An 18,697-nucleotide genomic window follows, 5' to 3' on the forward strand; every position below is an offset into this window, starting at 1 on the left:
GCGGCATGTGCCTTCACAGATATCTTTAAAAGAAAAAGGGCTAAAAATGCAGTCCACTGTTTGCCTTTATCGCTACGGGTTTCGCGCCTTGCGCTCCCTGCGAGGCCGGCTGTGCTGGCCAGAAGCCCGCAGAGATCCCGGCGGGGCGGAGGGCCCGGTGGCTGGGGCGCAGCCGCTCCTCGGGGGCACGGCACGGGGGGTAGAAGCTGGTTCAGAAACCCTGGGGTTTGAAGGTCTCGTTGTGGAGTCCTACGTGGTACAAAACTCATGACCTTGGACCTTCATTTCAAGCACATAATGTAGCCTTGATTTGCAAATCTTCTGGGGGATTTACTTTTTCACACGCTCTGAGGGAAACCAGGGTTTAATTCAAAATCATGCTGTGTTCCACATTTTCCCTTTGGTTTAACCCGAAGCCACGGACAACCTGTCAAGGTTGGTTCTATTTCCTTTGACTCACATTTATCTCCTTTCCAAACTAACATCCAAATGCATGGTCACTATTCTGAAACACAAATACGTGCACACTGCCTCTCTCCTTTCGTCTCCTTGAAAATTTATTGTGAGTCTTGTCTTGCTACCTTCAGTACGCATTCCCTGTGGTGGAAGTGTAGTAAGTTAGAAGGTGGGTACTTTGCATGCCTTTGAAGATATTAGGAAGCGAGAGAGAAATTTAATAAAAGGACTTGGGATAGTGTACGTTGGTTTAAGTACAGAAAAGTAATCATGCCAATTATTCTACCGCTAAGACTGAGGTACTCTACACCCTACGCCTTTTGGCAGTAGCGTGTTGCTCACATTCTTAATGTATAACTTGAGTCTAATAATTCACTGATACTTCATGATTACACTCGAGCACTTTTAAAAAAAAAAGCCCGTCCCTTTTCATATTGGCTAATACTTCTGTACTGCTCTGAAAGAGAAGTATTTTAGGTACAGGGAAAGCAAGGGTTTGGGAAAAAAAAAAAAAAACAAACCACAAATTCATACTTAATCTTTCCATAGGTAATCTGTCTTCTAGTAATTCTGAGTGGCAGAAATTTCTGGCTGAAAGAAAGGGTTTATTTCTTTTTAAGTTAGAGATGCAAAAACAATGGAACAAAATTAATATTTGAACTGTCTTAATATATGCTGATTTAAAACTTTTTGTTTAATTACCCCTCAATATCAGGTATTTTTGTTTTTTCCCTTGAAACAGAAAATTAAAAGAAATACTATACAGGCACTATATCTAGTCTCTTTGATATATAAATGGACTGCAGGAATGTATCGATGTTCACTGTATTTACAGAAGTAGAATTTGACATTTTTTTTTTGTCAGTAATGTAGTATTCCATTTTGGTTCCTTGTAGAAAGAGGATAGGATTCACTTTATTTACCGCATCATTTAAGTGACATTGTTGGAAAAATGTTTCATCCACTGTTCTGCAAAATTGCATTATACTAACTATAGTTTTGTAAGTAGTAAATAACTCATTCTTAAGTGAGAGTTGAGTATTTAAATTCTTCACATGACTTTTTGCAGTGCCTGGACATTATTTGGAGCAAAAGAAAAAGCCACGTCTTTGGCTCAAGCAGGTGGTAACTTACTGTTTGGCGATCACTAGCAAAGGCACTTTGTTGCTAAGTAAACATTTATTACAGCTCATGTGATGTTTCTTTATACTTTTATTGTAGGAAGTAGTTAATAACAACATATAATTTGAGTGGTGATCTTTAATTTGTTTTTGTCAGCAGCATTAGTACGTTCTTCAAAAGATCATTAGGAGCTGCAAGGAGTAACAAATACAGATTACTCACAAACTTGGGGGAAGTCATTTTATTTATCGGACTTGAGAATATCAGTGTCATATTTCAAAGAAGGTCTATGTATGTTGACTTATTGTGCTTTGGACAAATTATACTGGCAGTATAAAAGTATAAAATAACTATGGACTTTAATGTAACTTCACTGGATTTTTGTAGATGAAAAATCAGATATGAGCCAGCAATGTGCGCTCGCATCCCAGAAAGCCAGTTGTATCCTGGGCTGCACCAAAAGAAGCGTGGCCAGCAGGTCGAGGGAGGTGATTCTCTGCTACCAGAGACCCCACCTGCAGACCTCTACTCTGCTCTGGTGAGACCCCACCTGGAGTACTGCGTCCAGCTCTGGAGCCCTCAGCACAGGAAAGACATGGACCTGTTGGAGCGGGTCCAGAGGAGGGCCACAAAAATGATCAGGGGGGTGGAACGCCTCTCCTATGCGGAAAGGCTGAAAGAGTTGGGGTTGTTCAGCCTGGAGAAGAGAAGGCTCCGGGGAGACCTTATTGCAGCCTTTCAGTACTTAAAGGGGGCTTATAAGAACGCTGGGAAGGGACTTTCTACAAAGGCCTGTAGTGATAGGACAAGGGGTAATGGCTTTAAACTGAAAGAGGGTAGATTTAGATTAGATATACGGAAGAAATTCTTTACAATGAGATTGATGAGGCACTGGAACAGGTTGCCCAGAGAAGCTGTGGATGCCCCATCCCTGGGAGTGTTCCTAGGGCAGGGGGCTTTGAGCAACCTGATCTAGTGGAAGATGTCCCTGCCCGTGGCAGGGGGGTTGGACTAGATGATCTTTAAAGGTCCCTTCCAACCCAAACCATTCTATGATTCTGTGGTTTAACAAAGTGTATGTTTAAAACATTGCTACAAATTTATGCTTGTTAGTGCAATATCATATTACAATCATTAGAAAAATAGATGCATCAAGATATGCAAATAATAACATCCATGTCAGTGATTTGAAAACATATGAAGGTAAAGGACATAGTCATGGAAGAGACCTAAAATAGGCTATGCTTGTATTCCCACTTTTCTTCTATTTTATTCACAATCTGTTTTCCATGGATTTTATATGTGACTATTTTCTTTATCACATTACCTTCTGAAGAAAGTCAGGTAATTTCAGTTAGCTAAGGTGCATAAAGAGATCTTCTGTGAAAGTGTCATGTAAGAAGCTCATTGTTTTGTTGTCACCTACATAGCACTCTTCAGTTTTTAAAATATTTTGTCCTAGAATAAATTTTGCCTTGGCACCTCCAATTTGAGAATGGTTATATACAGATTTTTAAATCTATCTCTTTCCCATTCTGCTCTCCTTACTGTCCATAGCTGTATTTGATCAAAAAAAAAAAATGCACTCATTATTCGAATGCACTCCCACTGCCTTGTGGGTGCATACTCCATGGACTTTTTCAACTGCTGGTGAAAAGTTTATTTATTTGTCATTGGCAGGCATTCTCTTTCTAACAGAAAATACAGGTTGCTAAAAACAATTTGGGGGGAAGGACTGGCTTGAAGGCTCAGGGATGGAAGCAATAGGGGGGCAATCACATTTTCTAGATACATAAGCATCTCACTCTGAGCATTGATAAAAAGAATATTGAATAGTACCTTCCAAATCTAGACAGACTACTTGCACCCTTCACTTCTCTGGTATGTACCTGTCACATCTAGACCATTTTTTCTCATGAATCCATTCTGGTATTTGAACAATGGAGGTTGGGGGTTTCTGGACTGGCTTGTAAATACTCCTGGTTTTCTCTGAGAGAAACCGAGACAGGCGCTGCAATGGTCTCTCTTGTAACAGCATGGTCCTAATAGTGGTTTGCTTCAGTCCTTCCCCTGTTATACTTCATGCACTTAAACTGCTTGCTGCCTGAGAATTGTGTTTTCAAGAAAGCTGTTTAAAAATAAGGGTATGGAGAAGCAGCATAGCTTAATTTAGGCAGATTTTGAAAGAGATCTAAATAAGAAAGTGCTGGCTGCAATGTGTAATTCCGAACTCACTTGTTATAAAGTGATATGGAACACGAAAGACCTACTTAGAAAACTCCCCCTCCCCAAACGTGTTGGTCTTTAATATCTCTGCATGGTGTTCAGACAGATCCTGTGCAGAATAGTTGTGGTAGCTCTTACTTCCCTTGATTTGGGAACTTTCTGGAAGATGGAAGAACAAGCAAGATGAGAACAAGACAGCAATGAAAGTCTGGAACATGAGCAAGCGAGAGGTTAAGTATTTCAGTTACTTCTTAAAACCTTGAATTTTGCTACACACAAGCACTAGGAAAAAAGCAGCCTTCATCCATGAATGGAATGCTTAAATTTTTTTTACTAACACCTGCCAATCCTTTAGCAAACTCTACAGTAAAGCCAAGTGATTTTTGTCTTACATCATACATATTTTTTAAAGATGAGTAAAGGGTACCTCCCAAGCTTGCTTTGGCTGTCATACACAGGCATTCAAAACCCTAAATAAAATTGAAAATACAATTTTATTTTGGCCTGTTATTTCACTGTTTTAGCACTTTGTCATGGTTTAACCCCAGCCAGCAACTAAACACCATGCAGCTGCCCACTCACCCCCCTTCCACCTCCGGTAGGATGGGGGAGAGAATCAGGAGGGCACAAGTAGGAAAACTCATGGGTTGAGATAAAAAAAGTTTAATAATTGAAATAAAACAAAGTAGAACATAAATAATAATAATGATAACAACAACAATAATAGAATATACAAAGCAGGCAATGCACAATGCAACTGCTCGCCAACTGACGCCCAGCCCGTCCCAAGCCACAAACCCCCCTCCGTTCCCGGACCACGCCTCCTAGTTTATATACTGCGCATGACATCACATGGTATAGAATACCCCATTGGCCAGCTGGGTCAACCACTCCCACTATGCTCCCCCTGCCCAGGTTCCCATGCACCTGGCAGAGCATGGGAGGCCAAAAAGTCCCCGGTGCAAGCACCACCCAGCAACTACCAAAGCATCAATGGGTCATCAACATTCCTCTCATACCAAACCCAAAACACAGCACCCCCCAGCTACTAGAAAGAAAGTTAACTCTATCCCAGCCGAAACCAGGACACACTTTTACCCTTTGTTTAAACTTGAAAGTGTTTCCAGTGTAGAACAAAACCAAAAACCCTAAAAATCTATGAGAAGATTACATTTAGAATACAAAAACATAAGGTCTGCAGATTTTGCTCTCTTTGTTGGGTTTATTTATATGTAACCAGACCTGGATATCCAGGGAGCTCCACTATAACGACATACCCTTTGGAATTCACAGACTTACGACTGCTCATAAGCAGAACTAGATCCTCCCAGGGAATAAAGTGAGAGAGAAGAGGAAGAATTTGTTGCTTGTAAAGAGAAAAGCAGTGTATGGTGAAATAAGGAAAGGAGGGTGTGACAGCTGTGCAGCAGCTGGGGGGACTGCTGTGGTAAAGATGGTGTTGGCTGGAAAGAAGGAAGCAGTTGCCAGCCACAGGTTGTGCCAGAAGGACATTTACAGGAGGAATCAAACACACTACCTGTGACTTCTGCAGATTAATGTGTGAAGGGTTCAGGCTGGTTTGTGGTATCTCTTCCCTTCCTCTTTGGTCATATGCCAAATGTCTGTAACCTTCTCTCAGTAACAAAAGCATGTGTAAGCTATTCTCACTTCTGACATGACGTTCAGAATGGCAATAATAACAACTTACAACATCTGTGAAGTCTTATGCTGTGAGGCATTCATGGCATTACGTTAATATTTCTGGCAAGTAATGTGATTTAGTTGTAAAGTAGTTGTCAGGTGTTATGTTCAAGAGAAAAGATGGTTTATTTTGCCCAGTTTGTTTTGGTTCCCTCTAAAGTTAGCTAGATTATAATATCTATATTTCTTTATAATATCTATACTATCAAATGTCTAACCAAAATATAGATAAAGATGTCTCAGCTGTCAAAAAGAACAGGCAAGTCAAAAATATTGACGAGTACCTTAAGAACGAAAAGAGGTAACTGCTGGGTTGAAATTGTGTAATTTTCTCTCCAAAAAAGGATAGAAGCTTCCTGTGGTGCAGGACAGATTTGGACCAGTATCTCCCAATAATACTGAGATCTGAAAAGTGTTATTCCAGAATTCCTAGAAAAGATTAGCTCTCAAAATGTACATTTTTAACTCCTCTACTCTCTATTTTCACTTTCTTTTCATTTTTTTCAGAAGAAAGGGTTTAGTGGGATAAATCTTTGTTTCCAGAATGCATGAGCTGTAGACTGATGTGCGCTATAAAGGGCAAGAAGGAGACTGTTTAGCTGCAGATGAACCGTTCTTCAGTGGCTTTGTTCTCCCTCACTCTGAGGCAGTCAACATGCTGAAGCAGGTAGTGGGAGAATCTGGCTCTAGCATTTTAATGATCTTGGCACTACATTTTTAGAGAAGCACATTTTTAGGGGAAAGGCGATCATTCAAAGCAAAATGGTAGCTTTTTATGTGGCCTTGCCATCTGAGAGAGGTACCTCTGCAGTTTTCTTAGTGGAACAGAGTAACGGACACTAAGTTGCTTGCTAAAGAGGAAAAGGAAGTAATAAAATTCATGACCTTGAGTCCAATTAGGATGCACAGGGATTAAAGAAATCAGAGTCTAAACTAAGACAATTTGATCAATCCTAGGAAAAGCTATCAAAAATATCTTTTTCTCAACGTCATAAGTGGCTAATGATGTGCTATGTCCAACATAAAACCTCCTGGAAATGGGGAGTACCCACTGCTGAAAAATCAGATCCTATTTTCATATGTTAAACTAGATTTGCCAGAACAATTTATGGATGTTGGCTTGTCTGCCTTTACTGCAGCATATTGCGAAGTATAGGATATTCAACTGTTTCTTCCTGTTTATACCATGCTTTGCACATTGCTGGCTGCATTATTCTTTGCTCCGTTCACAAACTTTCTTCTTTTGTGTCTGGTCACAGTTGACACCAAGGTCTAACAAGGTCTTGAGAGCCCGACATGAGGCTCGAAGGGTTCAAGATAACGACAGGTTTGATTGGAATGTGCTAGATCGAATTTATAGTTGTTATTGCTGTTTAGCTATTAATCGGCAAGCTCCTGTACTTGCCATGGGTCTTACTTTCCTTACTCTATATTAGAGTCTAGTGCTCGTTAGTGGCTGCTTTTCACTTTCGCTGCTTGCTGTACTGCTGTACTGCTTATTGTTTTACTGTGCTGTGCCTGGGAGCATCTTGATAACAGCAATGGCCACACGCCTGGGCTGGCAGATGGCCAGGGCATCGCTGCTGTTTCTGTGCTGGACAGGCTGGAACTCCAATGTGAACTCGAACCAAAGGGACTGTGACCTGTGGATGAGTCCTCGCGGGAGCAGGACACCCCGAAGCATCTGTGGCCGTGGATAAGCCCATGCCAGAGAAGGTACATCTCGAAGCGTCTGTGTCCGTGATTATGTCTGTGCCGCAGCAGGTATACCACTGAAGGGATTGTGGCCCAAGGATAAGTCCACGCTGGAGAAGGTACACCTCGAAGCATCTGTGGCTGTGGATAATTCCATGCTGCAGTAGGTACACCTTGAAGCATTCGTGGCTGTGGATGAGGTCATGTTGGAGCACCTCAAAGCGTGTGGCCATGGATAAGTCCACAACAAAGCAGGTACACCCCTGGAGGGACTGCAGCCATGGGTAAGGCCATGTGGGAGCAGGTTTACTTCTGAAGGGACTGTGTCTGTGGGTAAGGCCACACTGGAGCAGGTATATCTCTGAAGGCATTGTGGCCCATGGGTAAGGCCATGCTGGAACAGATGCACCTCAAAGTGACTGTGGCTGTGAATAAGTCTATACCGCAGCAGGTACACCCCTGGAGAGACTGTGGCTCATAGATAAGGCTCCACTTGGGGCAGGTACTGCAGTCTGTGGATAAGTCCAAGCTGGAGCAGGGGCAAGGGGAGGAATTCATTGCAATGTTAAACCCTATAACCTGGCCCAAAGGGACCAGGGGAGGAGATTGTAATGGAAATACCTTTAAATTGTTGTAACCCATGATTTGAGTTGCATGTTATAGGAATTACTATAGCAGGAACCACCTGAACCAATGGAGGACAAGCCTTACAAGAAGCAGTGCAAGTGCAGCAGTGACCCGACCTGAGCTGGCTTTGGTGCCCAATAACTCCATGCAACACACCACCTCTCCTGTCCTGAGTGACCACCATAACAGATGGAGCCCAAAGTCATGGACTAAAAGAATTCAAAGGACATTTGTGGACATTTGAAGGACATCTTACAGGGGTGGTCCATAGACTAAGGGAATGATATCTGTGTATTATATCAAAGGATGGGAAGCGGGGTGGTGGTAAATGAGGATGTGTGAGAATAGCGTGAGAGCTGAGCATGATGTGAATGGTATGGAATAACAGGTGGAGAATGTTTGGTTTTGGGTGGCGTAGAGTTATTTTCTTCATAGTAGCTAGTATGGGGCTATGTTTTGGATTTGTGCTGAAAACAGCGTTGATAATATAGATGTTTTCATTATTGCTTACACAGAGTCAAGGCCTTTTCTGCTTCTCACACCACCCCACCAGCGAGTAGGCTGGGGGTGCACAAGAAGTTGGGGGGGGACACAGCCGGCAACTAGTCACCACACAGCCGCTCGCTCACTCACCGAGAGCAGCTACATGTGCTTCAGGGTAATATGAAATCTCTTTATGTTGGAACTGTTTGTTTCAAGCTGATACAAATGTAACAGACAGACTTACTTAGTAAAACATAATTTTACAAAAGCTAAATATTTTGTCCAATTTTGTCTTTTCAGTTCTAACAAACTGTGTTTTCCATTCTTTCTTGGCATTTGCCAATGTCCTTCATAGTTCTTCTACATCAAAGATTTGTGCTGCATAGCAACTCTGATAAGACCATAAATAATATGGAATAAAGGCAGAAGGATTGTTCTTATTCAGTAAAAGTGCAGTAAAATCAGTACCATGAGGCATAAGCAAATGCTCAGCTTTGTACCCTGGCCATGAGCACTGTGATAACCTGTGGGAGCAGAGCATCACTGCTTCTTATTTAGGTGAGGAACTTTGGATTGAGGACAAGCTGGTGCAACTCTGGGAGTCCCAGGGAAAAGATTGTGAACTATACCTGGGTCTTGTCTGTACCAGCTTTTCCACACTCATGTATGGCAGTGGCAGATAGAGGCATCAGGTTTTCCAGTGGTTCGAGTTGTGCATTGTTGCAGCCCATTATCAGGGTTCAGTGGGAGGTGGGAAGCGGTGCCATAGGCAGCAGCGGCCAGAGGCTGCCCATTAGGGCCCACCTGAGTGGGTTGCTCCTTCTCATAGGGCCACCCGCCACTGCCCTGCTGGAGAAAACCCTCTTGGTCCTTCTCCCTGGGTGGGTCCTAGGGGATTCAGGTTGTTCCTTAGAGGCTCATGGAGCAAGAATTCAAAGTCTAGTTTTTCTGGGGATAACAGAGTAATTCACTGCAGTTGTAGGGTACATGAAGATAAAGGACTCATGATGAATTCTCATGACGTTCTGAAACAAAATAGACATGAAGAACAACAGCTAATAGGGCTTTCCAAAAAGATCTTGTAATAATTATTTCCACTCTCTCTCTTTGTAGTGTCTTAAGCATTTTTAGACGTAGAAAGTATATTTCCAAGCAACAAAGGAAATTGGTGCAGATGACACCAAGTTGGTGCAGATGACACCAAGTTGGGTGGGAGTGTTGATCTGCTGGAGGGTAGGAAGGCTCTGCAGAGGGACCTGGACAGGTTGGATCGATGGGCCGAGGCCAACTGTATGAGGTTCAATAAGGCCAAGTGCCGGGTCCTGCACTTCGGCCACAACAACCCCAGGCAACGCTACAGGCTTGGGGAAGAGTGGCTGGAAAGCTGCCCAGAGGAAAAGGACCTGGGGGTGCTGATTGACAGCCGGCTGAACATAAGCCGGCAGTGTGCTCAGGTGGCCAAGAAGGCCAACGGCATCCTGGCTTGTATCAGAAATAGTGTGGCCAGCAGGAGCAGGGAGGTGATCGTGCCCCTGTACTCGGCACTGGTGAGGCCGCACCTCGAATACTGTGTTCAGTTTTGGGCCCCTCACTACAAGAAGGACATGGAGGTGCTGGAGCGTGTCCAGAGAAGGGCAACGAAGCTGGTGAAGGGCCTGGAGCACAAGCCTTATGAGGAGCGGCTGAGGGAACTGGGACTGTTTAGCCTGGAGAAGAGGAGGCTGAGGGGAGACCTCATCGCGCTCTACAACTACCTGAAAGGAGGTTGTAGCGAGGTGGGTGTTGGTCTCTTCTGCCAAGTAACTAGCGATAGGACAAGAGGAAATGGCCTCAAGTTGCGCCAAGGGAGGTTTAGATTGGACATGAGGAGAAATTTCTTTACTGAAAGAGTGGTCAGGCCTTGGAACAGGCTGCCCAGGGAAGTGGTTGAGTCACCATCCCTGGAGGTATTTAAAAGACATGTAGATGAGGCGCTTAGGGACATGGTTTAGTGGGCATGGTGTGTTGGGTTGACGGTTGGACACGATGATCTTAGAGGTCTTTTCCAACCTGTATGATTCTATGATTCTATGATTCTATGATTAAATTGTTCATCCTAAACAGGTCCTTTATCTATTTCATCCTTCTGTCTGATCCTGTGATCCATATCAGGTGATTGAGAGCTAACTAACCAAAATTAAATGCTCTTCTAATGTTCTGAGCCTCCATCTTACCACTGTCATGTAAAAAGTATGTGCCATTTGACACAGCCACAAAATCTTCTTGACCACTCCTCATCACTAAAGGCACCTCCATTTTTTTCTGCTAAGTGTGCTGCTGAATGGATTTAAAAGACTACCCTGCCCATTCCAACAATGAAATCCATACAGTCTGTTCTCTGTGCTCTTACAACTTGGTAAGATTAACAAAAGAAACATAAATTCCAGCACTATTCCAGTAACAATGACATCAATGTACTAAAGGCCCTGTGTTTTTAGTGTTAAAATACAGAATAATACCTTTTTACTCTTTCGAATAATCAAACGTTTCAGAGAACCAGACTTTACTCCGAGAAATTCTGTTCTGTTCTGTTCTATTCTATTCTATTCTATTCTATTCTATTCTATTCTATTCTATTCTATTCTAAAGTGATAGTTGAATATCAAGGATAATAAATTCTAACTGTATATTTTCAAAAACCGTGATGCTCCTAGCAACAGGCAATGACAATTTAAATAGATTGTGGCCTTCAAACTAAATCATATCTGTATGTCTGTTTCCAAAGTCCCTAATGGAGTGGATGAAAGAGCCTGTAAAGTCTCCCCAAGCCATGATTTAATATATATAATATAGAATTCAAAAGTTTTGGAAAGAGTATTCCACAATACTTCAGCTTTTCAAAGGAAAGAACAGTGTGAGTGACTGCTGTTTTCCCAGGGTAGACATGAAGAAGAGTGGCAGCAACTCCTGCCTTCCTCAAGCCTTTGAACATTACAGGATCTCCAGTCCCGTTTAAAAGAAGTAGTTACCACTTTCGTCTTGACAGTAGCTTCTACCCCTTCTCAGAAAGAAGGTCTAACTGTAGCAAAAAAACCATCTCAAGTTCAGAGAGCTTTCTGAGATCTAAGAGATAGAAAATGTTGGTGAAGACAACTTGCAGAAAATCAGGATAAAGTGTGTTTATAATTATTTGACTACTTATTTAGATTACTTCATATTCCACAGAAGGCATGCCTTTGCTTTAAGTGCTGCTACGTGCATCTTCAAGTTCATACAAATACGAGTACAGTTAAGTAGATTATTCCAAGAGCTCAATGGTTTACATGGATAGTGATTTGGCAAGGTCCTTAAGTATGTTTGATTATAATGGCAGCGTCTAATTTTTAGATATCCTGACACCTAGTGGAAATTATTGCTCCAAGCAGAATATCTGGGTTCATCTGCCTGTACAGTGACTGGGGAAATGAAGAAAGTTAAGTATCCCATTCTTCGATACAATAGCAAGATACTTACCTGGACAGCTGCCTAAGCAATGCATTAGATAAAATCTGAAAAAAAGAATTGGGCCTGAGCCCAGCCCCTTTCAGAGACGTGCTCACAAAGCTGGTTGCAAAGTGATGCAAGGTCCCTGATCTGGTTTCTGGATTTGAGCTTGGAAAGATTTTCTAGTGACAAATGTAGAAGGATCCAAGCAACTTGGATTCAGAGTGTCTCAAAAGGGATTTGAACCTGCATCTACTATGTGTACTCTCTAACTTGCAATTAATTAGCAAGTTGAGGGTGGCCTTGTTTTCATCGATTTTCCATCATGCCTTTCTGTGTTGCATGGAATAATTAAGCCTTTGATGGACTGAAGATAGCAACAGTGTATGAACCCATGGCAAAATGGGAATATAGGGGAACATCTGGAAGAGAGAGTCCTGTCTCCTGTCACAAGCTGCCTAAGTTGTCTCTCAAGGCTTGATAGGTATTCCTGCTATTCCTATTTCAAATGTATTCCAGAACCTGTTTTTCTCTCCTTTTTTTTTGTTTTGTTTGTTTTGGGTTTTTTTTTGTTTTGTTTTGTGGTTTTTTTTTGTTTTGTAACCTGGTGACAGTATTGCATTTAGTTTAAATAAACTTCTGATCTTCATTCCTGTGATGTGAACAAGCCAAAACCTTTTAGTGTCTTCTCAGAAGTCAGGATCTGGTTGTTCCTTTTCATGCATCTGTTTCAGTTTAAATATATATTCCTTGAACATAAGCATTCTATGTCCTGTGAGCAAGGACAGATATAGTCCCGTCATGATTTCTACAGTAGGTTTTTACATCTCTATATCTACTGGAATACTTTGGCTGATACCTTAAAAAATCATATAAAGATTATGTGAATTTTAATGGCTTTATCACATCGGTATTATATGAAAGTATTTATTAGTCTGTATAAATGTATCATCCCACACTTTGCACTAATTATTAGTCCAGGCCCTGAAGTTGTTCTGTTTTCCCTGACTAATTTTCTGCTTTACTTTGGTGTTATGTCTCTCAGCTTCATATCTTCAGCACATTTTAGTCCGTTTCTGCATTTATGTTGTATTGTTGACCAGAACAAATGTTTTTGTTTTCATAATCTGCATACATGCTATACCTCAGTTCTCAATGAAAACCTCAGTCTGCTGACTCAGAACACCAGGCCATCACTAGTACTGCAGCCACAGTGCTGTAGACGGTGGTAAAGAGACGCTGCCTTTCAATAATAATAGCTCAAAAATAATAGCGCAGTGCTTGAACAGGAGGTGCAGGTGAGGGAAGTGCCAGCAAATATCTAAAGATTATATTCCTCCAGGGTAGTACTTTGGCACATTGATGAGAACATGTGGAGGAAGAAGACTGCATGTGTTAGGAGAAAGTGCTGCCTGTGCACAACAGGTGATGAAAGCTTAGCTAGAGGCTTCTGCGTACCGAGACCACTCGGAAGGCTGGGTTATCATCAAGGACCAAATAAGTATAATCACACTGATAACACAGGATAAGGAGGTGGAACACAGCACTGTGTGGTGGGCTCTGAGACTCTGAAGGTAGCCCCTAGTGAATTTGCCATCCTGTTCCATGGCCCATGAAGAAAGGAAAAACACTGTGACACCAAAAAGGTAAATAGAAGTAAGGCTCAGTGGATTGGGAGAGCTGCCAAAGAACCATGTATGTACTCCTGGACACTTCTTAAAGAAGTACAGCCAGGTGCAGTCCTCTCACACCACAACTGTGTAAATATACTAGGACAAACTTCTGGAAATGGTCAGGCATTGTTACTTTACACAGGGCAAAATAAGAACTTGTGGGTGATGTTCGTTGCTCAGAAAAATCATTGCAGTGAGTTTTAAGAAGTACCTAGAAGACGACTTTTTGATGCAGGGGTAAAGAACTAGAGAGATAGGTGCTACTGTCCCTGGCCTCATGAGGGCCTGTGACACCACTTTATTTTGCTCTGGTAACCAGAAGTGCCTCTGCCTAATGAAACTTTTGACAGTGGCGATACCTGCAGTGTCCCATGTAGATGGCTGAACTTCATGGAAGAAACCAAACTGATGCAGATTAAGGACTTGCAGAGTCTGCTGTCAGCTAGTGACCTCTAACTAGTTTCTCGTTATCATGTTTTTGCCTCAGGAACTATTCTTGAAGAGCTCCATGAATAACCTTCTTCTGGCCTGGTGGTTCCCCTTTCATGAATCTACCCTCGCCCTTCATTTCTGTGCTGAAACACGCATGGAAGTGCTTAAATTAATTCCCAGCATGTAGCTCTACTGTATCTTTATGATATCCAAGAGTCCTCCCCATCCTTCTTAGCTAGGGAAAGCAAATTTGCTTTGCAGCATATCTGGAAACATGACAGGATGGTGCAGCTCTGCTGGCCACAGCTGGAGAGGCGTTTGTGTACATGTGCAGAAAAATTGTCTTGCAGGTCACTGATGTGAAGATCACCGAGGACATTACACATCAAAACATTTAAATTTCCTTCTACAGCCAGTAGGTAATGTGGGAAGAGTCACAGGTATGATCATGACAATGAAATGAAGCTGGTGTGACGTTTCGTTCCTGGGTGCGTATTCTCACGTGCATCCATTCACTTTTCAGATGTCTGGGGGAGCGTTGTCAGCAAAGCAGTGCAGGTGCACAGGACGCGGCATACTTTGTGGCCCACCTGCTGCAAACACAGTACTGGATCCGGATTTCTTCATCCAGATGAAGAAATTTTCTTAAAAATTTCCTTTTTCTTAAAAAACCGCAGGGACAACCTGCCACCTCCGGCACGCCTCGAAGCCTTGTGCCTTGAGTCCTCAGGGCCAAAGAAGTAAAAAATCCTGTAGTCTGACCCCTTGTTGCCTTCTGGTGCTGGGCCCTTGAGGAAGGCAGAGGAAACCCCCGCGGGAGCAGGGGGCGGCAGCGGCCGGACCCGCCCGGCGCCCCCACACCCGTGGGGCGGGGACCGCCCCGCCCTTCCGCGGGCAGCCGGCAGGAGCGAGAACCGCTGCGGCGCGGGGGCGGGGCATCCGCCGCCCGCCCCGAGGCCGCCGCCCGCTGCCGCCAGGTGGCGCCGCGGCGCTGCCGGAAGCGGGGCGGGCGCTGAGGGCGGCGGGACCCGCCGGCCCGCCCCGGTGCACGGCCGCGCAGGGCCGCGCCGGGCCAGGCGGCGGTAGCGGCGGCCGCCGGCAGGCCATGCTGCTAAAGCTCCTGCAGCGCCAGACCTATACCTGCCTGTCGCACAGGTATGGGCCCTGCCTCTGCCTCGGGGGCCTCGTCCTCATGATCGTCTCCGCCCTGCAGTTCGGGGAGGTCAGTACGGCGCCGCGCCGGCGTGGCGTGGCTGCCCCCCTTCCCCTCCCTTCCTCCGGGCAGCCCCGGCCGTGCCGAGCGGTGCCGGCGGAGAGAGGCGCCCGCGGCGGCACGGCACGGCACGGCAAGGCACGGCACGGCACGGCACGGGGGGCGCGGGTGCGTTTTGGTTTGGGGCTTTTTTCCCTTTCAGGAGCCGGGTAGTTGTCATGTCCTGTGCGCAGCGAGTTCCTTCAGCGAGCAGCTTGAACGTGAATGCTGATTGTATGTATATGTATAAAAATATATATTTATGACATAAGGGAGAAAACGTGCTCTGCGGTGGTGGTGCGCCCTTTTTGCTCTGGGACGTTAACCGTCGCGGCTGAGAAGGGACGGCGAGCAGCCCGGTGCGATGAGCGGCGCTGGCGGTGGGCGAGCTGGAGCTGCGGGGGCTTCTCCCGCGCCCTGGGCGGCGGCAGCGCCCTCTCCTCAGGCGGCCCCTGCGCGCCGGTTGGTGCGTAAAGCGCGCCCGCGGGGAGTAACGCCGCTCTCCTGCGAGGCGCCGGGTGTGACGCCAGCGTGAGGTGCCCCCCGGGGGTGGTGAGGTGGCCTCTCACAGTCTTGGCGGGCCCTGGCAGAGGAGAGTTGAGGAAGAATCTGCCTGCTCCAGGAGCGCGTGGTTTCTTGTCTTGTGCAGTTCTTTCCACTGCCCTTATCAGGTGATTTATTAGTGCTGTATTTGTTTTGGTTTTTATTCGACTCTTCTAAAGCCTGTGCTGAAGGTAACCTTCAAATGGCAACCGGGAGTGGCAGAATCTTTCTCCCTTCCAGAGTTTAAGGAGTTAAATGTCGCCTCTCCAACCTGCCCGCAGCTCAGCAGAGTCTGCATTGCATTGCTCGCCGCTTGTTACTCAGTTTGCCTGTTATTTTGTAAATGATGCAATATAACTTCTACTTTTTCGAGATACAGTTTTATACGGATGTATAGTATATTTTAAGGATTCATTTCATATGACCCTATCTCTTTTGGAAGTCATCAATGAAAGAATCCGGAGGGGGAGAAAACAATCCTGCTTCAGAGTAGCGTTGGAGAATATAGTAAGCATTCAGGGAATTAAAGAAAGTATTTTTGTCATTGTAAAAGGATGGCAGTGTTAAATGCAAACGGACTGGTATTTCCTGATTCCTACATTTCTTAAGACAAGTTCTTTTTTTTCTTTTTTCCTTTTTTTTCTTTCCTGTTTTATTTTGATGGGCGCTTTCAGATACAGAACAAATGAAGGGCCATAAAGAGTTATCTGAAACTCTCGAGTGTAGCACAATCAGAACTTTATTTTGTGTAGCTGTACATCTTCTTTGCATAAAGTACTTCATCCCTGCTGTCTTGCAGTGTTCACAAGTTCCTGAAACACTTGATAGCCATCACTGAATGAAAGAATTAATTGTGTAGTACTTTTAGCCACCTGCTTGTACATGATTGTCAACTTGGATTGGTGTATACCTCTTGGTGCTGTGAAACTTTGAGTATGCTTTTGCCTTTCTTCAGAATGGGGTTTTAAACCCAACTTTAGGATTCCTTAGAATGTTGAAGGTTTTTTGAAACACTTCAGTAGTTGTCCAGGTTATGGCTGATTTCACTGAGAATCAGTCAAAATCACTGCTCAGAATTATTTTCCTACCAAATCTTAGTTTGCTACCAAGTTTCCAGCCCTTCTAGAGCTATTTGGAAAGCTTACATACTATTTAGACAGTGAGCAAAGAACTGGCAGATTCACGTAGGAGTAAACTTTCAAAATTATATGTTAAGAAAAAAGAAAAGTGACCAGAAATGTTTAAAAAACCCCAAACAAAACAACAAACCCCCCACCCTTTATGGAATGACCATACAGAAATACAGAAATAAAACTTTTTTTTTTACAATGATGGTAAATGAACATGGTAATTGATGTTTACATGCATTTTACTCTTTACTTTTATGATTTAAAGTGGTGTGTTTTGGTAAACGGTGGTAGTTTAAGGCTTTAGGAGAAACTAGGCTTGTGAGAACGAACACTGTTAGACCTCTTCTGACAACTATAGTGGGAACGGAAAACACTTCTCTTCCCCAGTACAGAGTCCGCGAGGTAGCAACTAATAAATGAGAAAATGTTTTGAAAATGAAACCAGAAATCTTTCTAGTAATTATCAATCTGTGGGGAACTGTCAAGCAATAAAAAGCAGCATGAGGCAACGCTTATCAGACCCTGGTGCCTGTGCAGCGTTTGCAGTTCTGCTTCTGCCCCAACCCCAGAGGCAGCTTTTTCGTCCTGGTGGGCAAAATTAAATCTGCTTGCTTAGATTCATGCTGATACCAATATTAATGCTGGCATAAAAATGGATGGCTAGGGCAAATAATTTGAGTTTGGTAATGATGTCCTCACAGCCTCAAGGTGAAAATGAGCTTGATTTCAAGAAAAAACTTGAGCTCAACAAAACAGCAATGCATTAAGCATGATTCAGGAGCATTTCTGCAAAACCATGTAGGGTAGCCAGGTATAAGCCAATGCTTTAACCTAGTCGTAAGATGAGCTTTGAGTTTTAGGACAGTTTGGTTGTAGACCCTTCTTGTTCGTCCTTCTGTGGGTCGCTCAGCTTTGTAAAATGTTTTATAACTGGAACGTGCCAGAGCCATTGTTATCACCTGTCTGATACAGTATCTCCTAATAGAGGGTGTCTCTCACCTTTTTTTTGATGTTGTTCTCTTAGTGGTTTTATAATATCAGTATGTAAAGTTGAAGCAAAGCAGCCTCCAGGCGTTATTGCAACACAAATAATGCAACAGGAGGAAACAGTTACAGGAAAAAAATGTGTCAGGTGGGAAAAGCTTAACTTTTTTCCTACATGTGTTTCTAAAGAGAGCTGTCCTGGGTCTTTTTGGTTATAGCTGCACCAAGGCAAAAAGCAAATGCTTGAATGGTTAACGTTTTTCTTCTGAAGAGCTGTATTATTCATATAATAAATTACATTCTTACTCAAATACTTCTGTATTTCTTCTAGAAGCAGATCAGTGTGTGCCAATTCATCATTATCAGTAGTAGCAAATGTTTCTGTGTGGATATCTTTCAGTGTGTGCTGTATTAAACTAATGTATTTGGCAGAAGGATGTAATGACTTGCGCATGGAAAAGTGTAGTAGTGTGTTTTTAAGCCACTTCCTGACTTTGGCATTTAAGGGAGGAGATTTTCTGCTCACCTGGGAAATCATGTGTCCTTCGTGTAAGGGGAATGAACTTGTACAGATGTGATCTTGATTACAAAGAGGCTGTTTACAGCTTTGGCAGGAATTTTGTGTGTGCGTGCACTTATCATCCAGCTGCATGATGGGGCTTCCCTGCTCTCTAGAAGGGTTTAATTTCCTTTAGTGGGCATAAGGGTACAGAGACATGTATCTTCTTAAAAGGGAGAGAGGTAGTCTTTATGTTATGGTTTTGAATGCTATCTTAGAGAAATGGTATATTTCATAGTTCCTGTAATACAAGAAATAAGCAATAGTAAAATTTAAATCTACGAAGAGTGATGTAAAGTAAGTACTATCCTTTCCTGGTATTTTTTTTTCCTCTCCAGTACATATAAATATG

General features: G+C 43.5%; 1 protein-coding gene across 3 annotated transcripts in view; it reads left to right on the forward strand.

Moving 5' to 3' along the window:
• Positions 1-14,916: 14,916 nt before the first annotated feature.
• GNPTAB (N-acetylglucosamine-1-phosphate transferase subunits alpha and beta) overlaps positions 14,917-18,697 on the forward strand; it is a 47,607-nt gene continuing 43,826 nt past the window's right edge. Inside the window, exon 1 of one of the 3 annotated variants that reach the window (XM_075157568.1) lies at positions 14,917-15,099. In XM_075157568.1, coding sequence (XP_075013669.1) covers positions 14,983-15,099 — 117 coding nt within the window. In that variant the 5' untranslated portion in view covers positions 14,917-14,982. The remainder of the gene's footprint in view (positions 15,100-18,697) is intronic. The other 2 variants (XM_075157576.1, XM_075157582.1) reach the window with 2 other exon arrangements.

The sequence above is a fragment of the Calonectris borealis genome, chromosome 1 (genome assembly GCF_964195595.1).
Source record: "Calonectris borealis chromosome 1, bCalBor7.hap1.2, whole genome shotgun sequence".
In the NCBI taxonomy this organism is placed as follows: Eukaryota; Metazoa; Chordata; class Aves; order Procellariiformes; family Procellariidae; genus Calonectris; species Calonectris borealis.